Source organism: Postia placenta (assembly GCF_002117355.1).
Source record: "Postia placenta MAD-698-R-SB12 unplaced genomic scaffold POSPLAscaffold_37, whole genome shotgun sequence".
NCBI lineage: Eukaryota > Fungi > Basidiomycota > Agaricomycetes > Polyporales > Adustoporiaceae > Rhodonia > Rhodonia placenta.
In genome coordinates, this window is record NW_020169868.1 from 4,504 (window position 1) to 12,826 (window position 8,323).

An 8,323-nucleotide genomic window follows, 5' to 3' on the forward strand; every position below is an offset into this window, starting at 1 on the left:
GTACCCATTTTGGAATTTTGTTGTAATAATTATTATTTTTTTTTGGTAATGCTGGTATTTCTCCTTTGATATTATTTGTTACATTTACAATGCTTTTTTTAACAGTATTGTTTTTCCAGTATAGATTATCCCGAGTATGAAGGGATAATCTATTAATGTAGTAGTCTTAAATATTCCAATATTTAGTTACATATTTAGATAAATAATTTAATTTTATTTATTTTATTATATAATCTTAGTTTATTAAGTCCCCTACTATACATATTTATACTAATATATAAAATATTTTAATTTAATTATTTTTTTGATTAAAATAATCTCGAGATAGAGATAAATACCTTAATTTATAATTAATATATAATATATATAATTAATAATTAATAATAAGTTTAAACTTATTAATTAGTTAAGGTATCCTAAGATCTTATCTTAAGCAATTCTTCTATTAAGATGTTTACCCTCCCTCTTGGCGCTGGCGCGTAAGCCAGCGCACCCACGTATTCCAATTCTAGAATAAGGGGAGGGAGGGTTTCTTAATAAAATCTATGTAATATATATATATATATTATTATATATCTTTATATATTCTTATATAGTATAATAATTATTATATAAATATTTTATTTTTCTAGGGTTACGCTGGAATCCTAAGCCATCTCTTAACATCTTTAGAGTATACTTACTTATTATTGTAATAACTTATAGTCCATTAAAAAGCTACGACAGAATACTTAAATATAATTTTTATATTTTTACAATAGTAATAAATTACTTACATTAAACCATAAATAATTCTACTACAATACCATATAACAGAACCTAAACAAACTAAAAAAAGTATAACCTCAATTATAACAAAAATTATTCTAGTTTTTTTATATATATTAATTATATGGAGTAAGAAAACTTGCAATCTTGCTGGTAATTTTTCTAGCTACGGATCTATTTTTTATTATCAATTATAAAAATAATACTAATATAAAATATTTATAAAACAAGATAAAGCAACAATAGACAAACTAAAATACTACAAGCAAATAACAATATAGGAGAACTAGCTTCATTAACCTGAATCCCAAATAAGCTTAAAATTTCAATAAATTCTTTCATGTTGGTTACAAATATAACAGTATACACTCTGTTTTGGATAGATTACTGGTATATCCTAAAATCTACACCCCTCCCGATCCCGCCATCCCGCCATCCCGCCAGGGGAGAGGTGGGGTGGGTGGGACACAGGGGACCGCCTCCCCTCCCCTCGCAAGCTTGGGGATGGGGCTTGGGGTAGGGGAGGGGAGGGTATTTTCTGAAAATATCAATTTAGTACAAATAAGAACTCTTCATCTCCGCTGGAGGATTAATTATTGATATGAATAATATTAGATAAAGAATGTATTATAATCATTTAAAAACTATTTTGTCAACAATATAAAATGTCTGATCTGGGACATTATAATAAAGATATTGATTTCTTTTTTCCATTCTGTGAAGTTGTCGATTGGTTTAGTTTCTTTAGAGTATTCAGCAAAAGTTTGAAACTTAGGATTTTTACCAAAGGAAGAGGGGATAATATTGGTTCTACAGCGGGGTTCGCCCGGGTTTCAGTTTCAAACACTGTACATAATTTATCTAAAGAACTAGGTAAAACTAAAAAAGAATCTCTTAAATTTATAGAAATGTTTCTCTCTTTATTACTAATTTTAATACCAATTATTTTATCATCCTTTAAGATAGGTTTAACATCTTTTAGCTACAGATGCGATATATTTGAAGATAAAAAATAATATCAAAAAGCTGATAAATTGTGGAGGGGGAAAATACTTGATAGTCTCTATATTTTCTTCTTAATAAAAATTGAATAAATAATCAGCTTGTTGTTAAAAAAATGATTTAGATTCTTTTCCGTCGTAAAGAGAGAATAAGAAAGCTTTAACAAGTCCATCTTCATTTTGGATTGTTTCGATATCAATAACTATTATTTTTGTTAAACCTTGATTTATTAGTGGACTTCATTGATTTAAAACCTGTATTTTATTCTCATTTATTACCGCATATTTAGTATTAGCTTTAAGAATTGTAAAAAGTCTCTAATAAAATTGTTAAGATCAATAGTTTTTAAATAAAAGTTTTTTAAATTGAATGATAAATGTAGTTTATTAAACGTCTACCTATTGTATAAAATTAAACAAGCATAATAAAATTTATAACTTGTGACTAAATTATTTTTTAAAATATATATCAATAATATTATCCAAGTTACAAATAAAGAAATTAAGGTAATAAGTTGAATATAAATTTGAGATTAGCAATAAAATTAATAAATAAATTATAATAATAAAACCAGATTTTTTAAAAAATTTTAGAGATTTTATATAAAATTTAATTATTTTAGTAGGAAATATCTTTAATAAAAAATTTTCTAATTTGTCTTCATTAATATTCAATAAAATAAAATTATAAACAATTATTATTATAAATATTATTTGTAATTTGTGAAAAAATTGAATAATATTTAATAAATCTAAAGCATTATTCCCTGTTAAATTAAACATTTCTTCTATTGCTTTATTTAAATCTGTAGAATTTGATATTAAAGTATTAGCCTTTTTCCCTATATCTTCTGACATATTACCACTTATATTTTTAGCTGCTATCGCTCCAGCACCTATAAGTACAGAACCTCCCATCACGGCTGTTTTTGCCCCTATACTTGGAACTTTTTTAGCTATTTGCATACCAGTGGCTAAAGCAGTACTCTTTATAATACCGTCATATTTAGCACTTTGATTTACTGATTCAGTATTAGCACTTTGATTTACTGATTCAGTATTAAAACTATTAACCGATTCTGTACTATTTGGTTCTACCATGAATAAAAAATTAAATTGGATATCGGATATATATAAACTTAAAATATAATCAACAAATATTGTTTTTATAAACATAATAAAAACAAATATAGTATTAAATACTAAAACCATCTCAAAGAAGGTTAAATTATTTAATTGTCCTTTTAAAAAAGAATTAGATATTTTATTATATAAATAAATACCTACACAGAACCAAAAACAAAATAAAATTATTTTAGATAAAACTAAAATTGTAAAACTATAATTAATTAAAATCATTTTCATATGTATAATAATAATATTTAAGAAGAAATAATATTTATACTGCTAATATTCTTAATTACAGTAGAAGTGATATATTTTATATAATAGTAAAAATACTATATAAAATATATACTTCTTTTAAAAATACAAATATAAGAAAACAAAAATTTGGCGCTTATTTTGTTTTTTCTTTTACATACAGATAAAGTTAGTAAGAAAGCTTAAGAAAAATAGACAAAATTCAATATTTTGATAGTCTAGAAATCAGCCCACTTTCAGTTTGATTCTCTGCCCTATGCCTGGCGGCAGCCTGGCGGCAGCCTGGAATTATATTTTCTTTACAAAAAAAAAATAAACAAAGAGGTTTTATACCTCTTTACATAATAATGTATTTCACATTATTCTTTTATAGAATAAATACTTGCTAGACTGATATTTTAACGACAAGCCCGCCAGGGGAAAGGAAGTGGGGGGTTTAAGTGTATACTGACTCTTCTCTCCCGGTCTGCTATCAATTTAAGGGGCAGGATTTATTTTTTAATTCTAAGGAAAATAAGTTAAACCTCTGTTATTTGAAAACGGGGGGTTGATAATTATATATTAAAATTTAAATAAATGAAACTAATTATTTGATTTGGGTATATTATCTTTAATATCTGTTAAATTTGTTGCTTTTTCCGTCTCACTCATTGAATGAAATCCTTTTATCATTTCAGATACTTTATTATTATTATTATCTGAATTAGATTTAGCGTTAGTAGTCATAGCATTTAATCGTTCTTGATTTGTGGGTGTTATGTCACCAAAGAAAAGATTTATATAATGAACCCATAAAAGGTATAAATAATCTCTCTCTTCCAGCTTGTACCAATATTTCATCGCAAACTGCACCTGCTCCAAGAAAAGAAGCTGCTCCACCAGTAACAGCACATCCTACTTTAGCACAAAATAATATTTTACCTAAATGTGTTGCATATTGATTTAGTGGTTAATTTCTTACTTCAAATTCTTTAGATTTATATTTTAAAGTATAAATCCCATAAATAATTTTAACTATACAAATAATAAGTATTTGTACTGATTGTATTGCACCTATTATAATTATAGGTTTATGCAAATAAATAGGTAACGATAAGTAACTAGAGGTTAAGACAAGTAATAAACATACACCACCTATAAATCGTAATATTCTAATATATAACAGATTGTATATTTTATATAATTTTTCAGGTAGCATAGGTACATTATATCCTTTCTTAATTCCTAAATAAATAGAATTTTTATCTATATTTTTAGATAAATATTTTGTAAAAAATAAAAATAGGTGTCAATAAATCATTTAGTTTCGTGTTTTTTATTAATAAAAAACAAAACAATAAAATATGCGGATAATCCCTGCTCTATGGTCAAATTCAAGTCCGCGGGATTTAACAATTAAGCCCATATACATTATGAAAACATCTACAACCCCAACCCCTACTAATTAATTTAATTAATTAATTAGTCGGGGGAGGGGAGGTCGCCGCACACCCTATCCCGATCATGCCGCGAGGCTGCCGTTAGGCGCGATCGAGCGAGGGAAGAGGGGAGGGGCTTGTGGCCTTGGGGGAAGTGTTTAATAAGTTTTTACACATTTTAATTTGCCTTGCTATAGCTTTTCCCTATCCCGCCAGGGCGGGCTTCGCCCGCCACCCCCTGTTTCCTTTTTTATTCTGTGTTTTTTTTTAATTAAAAAAAAACAATAAAAAGGACAGGGATGCAGGTTTGGGGTAGAGATCACAAATAAATATAAAATATTTATATTTATAAATATTAAGAATCATTATTCTTTTTATTAAAATTTTTTTATTAAATCATATACAAGTCTTCTCCTCCGGACTGAGATTCTCACCAGGTAAATTATTCTGGATTTATTTTCACCGAAAAACGGCTTAAGGATAAATAAGTAAACCATTATTCTGTTAACTAGTTAGTATAAAATATAGTATTCGCTTCTAAAATATTGGTTAAATGCATATTCGGCTTCATTAGTAGTAATATCTAGATCTTTTACACTCATATTTCTAAAATTAGGTGTATTTGATGTAGTAGAGAATCCTTTAGGTGAAGTTGAACCTGCAGGGCTAGGAGCTGAAGCAGAATCAGTTACAGGTACATTACTATTTATCATTAAAGCAGGAGTTTGGATACTATAGTTACAGGTAAAACTGCAGCAGCTCTATTTCCTCCTCCTATTAATGTAAAAAAAAGTTCGTCCAGTGGATTTATTAATAAATCAAAATTTCTCTCCTCACCCCTCCCCTCCCTCGATCGCGCCTAGCGGCAGCCTAGGGATCGTGAGGGATGCTGCCTTCCCTGTCCTTTTTATTGTTTTTTAATTAAAAAAAACACAGGATAACAAAAGGAAGAGGGAGCGCACTCGCGCCTAGCGGCAGAGCGAGGGGTTGTGTTAATTAAAAAAAGGAAGACCGGCTCGCGTCAGCGGTGGGGGGGATTTAGTTTTTTGTTTTTAATTAAATTTTGAGTAATGTTACTTCAGATTTTTGGGGGTCCCAAAAGAAAGGCTTAACTTTAAAAAAGGGGATGTTAACAATATTAAAAAAAATTAAATATTGGTTGAATTTTTTCTGGATATGAAAATAGGTGAAACCATAGCAAGTAATAATACTACACTAGTAATAATAAGCCAAGAAGCACCATAAGTATAAAGACCTTGTCCAATAGCTTCAATTTGTAAGAAGTTAGTAAATGTAGTATCAGCTATAACAGGACTAAATGCAGTATTAACATAGTCTACTGTATAAATTTCAGAATTTAATATTAATCCATTTAGGTTAGTTAATAAATCTAATAAAGCAGAGATTGCTGAGACATTATTAAAACTGAAAGGAATTATAGTAAAGATTTCATATATAAATAAAGATCCAATAGCTAAAGCTAAAGGAAGGTTTTTAGTGTACTGAGATCCAGTTTCTAATATATCTGTTAATTTAATATTAATCATCATTATAATAAACAGGAATAAAACAGCAATAGCACCTACGTATACAATAATATAAGAGATACCAATAAAACCTATTCCTAATAGTATTAAATATCCTGCAGCATTAACAAATACTGAGATTAAAAAAATAACAGCAATAACAGGATTTTTAGAAGTAATAACTAATACACCTGAAAAAAGAGTTCCAAAAGCTAAAATATCAATAAGTAAATTTTTCATTTTAAATAAATTTTATCCCGTACTTTGCCCTACGGGAGAAGGAAGCCTGCGTAATTTACGCTCGATTACATATTAAACCGGTCCGGTCTCGCTCCCCGAATCCCAATCCCGATCCCACAGCCATCCCCTTAGGCGGGAGCGCGCTCCCTCTTCCCTTTTTATCAAAAAAAGGACAGGGGAGGCAGCCACCCCCTCTTCCGGTACCCCCCCTCCCTCGATCGCGCCTAGCGGCAGCCTAGCGGCAGCCTAGCGGCAAGCGAGGGGATAGGGGATCGGGATGGCGGAGGGGAGGGGGGTACAAGGGGTAAATGGGGAGGTAGGGAGGTATAAAATATAAACAGACTAAAGGCTGAAAACAAGAGATTTTATATAACCTCAAGTAGGTTTAACCAAGAATAAGTGACCTTTATATTAAAGGCAGTATACTAAAGTAGAATAAAATTTAAGATATTTTAAAAATACGAGTATACCTTTTTTATTCTTATATAAAAATAAAAAAAATAAAAAAGGATATTATAAGTTTAATAGTTCTATTAAAAATATATTTTTATATAGCTAAAATTTATCTTTATATAAATAATTATAAAAATCGCAATAAATCTAAGTCCGAGTAGGCTAGGATAACTTGCGATTAATCCAAGAGAATTTAACCTCTGTCTTTTATTTTAATTTTTATTTTGATTTATTTTTTTAAAGGGGGTGATAAATAAGGTGGGGAGATTAATATTTTTTTAATTGATATTTTTATTTTTATTTTGTAGCTATATCCATTAAAGAATTTTCAGATAAACCTAATAAAGGAACTATAACTATAAACCAAACAAAGTAGAATGCAGTTGCAACTTGACCTATTTCTACATAAGGACTATTAGGGTGTTGAGAACCGATCCACATTAATATTACAAAGTTTACAACAAAGAACCAGAAAAATAATTTCATAGCTGGTCTAAATTGATTTCCTCTAATTCTAGATAAATCTACATAAGGTAGTATTAATAATATTAATAAAGATCCAAACATTGCTATAACTCCTAATAATTTATTTGGAATAGATCTTAATATAGCATAAAAAGGTAACAGATCAGTAACATAAAATTATATTATTTAAATTTATCATAGTTTATTTTGTAAAGCATATTTTTATGCATAAACTTAGATATGTTGTGTCTTATCACATCCATGCTTTCTCCCCATATATAAATTCTTTCTCCTTTTTTATGTTTATGTATTGAACATTTCAAGGTATTTTCTCCAAACAACCAGCTATTTTCTAAGGAACTTTTTAAACCCTACCCCTTCTCCATCGCGCCTAGCGGCAAGCCAGGGGGGGGAGGGGCTTGGTTGGTAAAACCATAAGTATTTAAATGTAAACCTTTATTTTGAAGAGAACCATCATCCATAATCCAATAAACTAAACCTCTCCCCTCTGCGGCCGCGCTTATTAATTTAATAAAATTAATTAACCGCGCTCCGCGCCAGCGCAAAGCGGGTCCCCTCTTCCTTTTTTTTGTATTGTTTTTTTATTTAAAAAAAACACAAAAACAAAAGGAAACAAAAGGACAGGAGGCCACAAAGTGCGGCTGCCTCGCGGCCTCGGGATGGAGTAAGTAAATCTTGTATATTTGAAGTAACTATTTTCAAATTATCTGAGTTATAAAAAAGATTTTTGTAATAATTAAAACATGGCAATGATAATGTAGCAAAATTAACTGAACTATAACTATTTTTAGTGCTCTTATCTACAAATGATTTTGTTTTAAGTTCAAAATCTTTAGATAAGTAGGGTTTAAATAATTCTAATACGTGGTTAAAATAGTTAATATGTTGTATTCTTAAACTACTTTGACCATACATAAATCTAGAATTAACTTTTAAAGATCTTTTTTGAATATGTCCATCTCCTAGTAATAATCCAATAATTATTTCATTTAAAGGACTTTCAATAGTTAATTTGGATATTTCAAGTTTTGATAATCTTTTTTTTTTT

At 28.8% G+C, this 8,323-nt stretch overlaps 4 protein-coding genes across 4 annotated transcripts; all 4 read right to left on the minus strand.

Moving 5' to 3' along the window:
- Positions 1-2,219: 2,219 nt before the first annotated feature.
- On the minus strand, positions 2,220-2,870 carry POSPLADRAFT_1161052 (hypothetical protein; the record flags this gene model as incomplete). Its single annotated transcript, XM_024487646.1, has 1 exon — positions 2,220-2,870. The coding sequence occupies one exon, from the start codon at positions 2,868-2,870 to the stop codon at positions 2,220-2,222; it is 651 nt and encodes a 216-aa protein (XP_024332871.1).
- A 2,848-nt stretch (positions 2,871-5,718) lies between these two features.
- Positions 5,719-6,336, minus strand: POSPLADRAFT_1161041 (hypothetical protein; the record flags this gene model as incomplete). Its single annotated transcript, XM_024487643.1, has 1 exon — positions 5,719-6,336. The coding sequence occupies one exon, from the start codon at positions 6,334-6,336 to the stop codon at positions 5,719-5,721; it is 618 nt and encodes a 205-aa protein (XP_024332872.1).
- Positions 6,337-7,086: 750 nt separating this feature from the next.
- Positions 7,087-7,356, minus strand: POSPLADRAFT_1161046 (hypothetical protein; the record flags this gene model as incomplete). Its single annotated transcript, XM_024487645.1, has 1 exon — positions 7,087-7,356. One exon carries the CDS (start codon positions 7,354-7,356, stop codon positions 7,087-7,089), a length of 270 nt encoding a protein of 89 aa, XP_024332873.1.
- Positions 7,357-7,436: 80 nt separating this feature from the next.
- On the minus strand, positions 7,437-8,319 carry POSPLADRAFT_1161036 (hypothetical protein; the record flags this gene model as incomplete). The annotated part of the gene is given in 3 exon segments (XM_024487641.1): positions 7,437-7,614; positions 7,630-7,747; positions 7,908-8,319. Coding segments are annotated over 3 exon segments (708 nt in total), but the record flags the coding sequence as incomplete, so codon positions are not given.
- Positions 8,320-8,323: the final 4 nt, after the last annotated feature.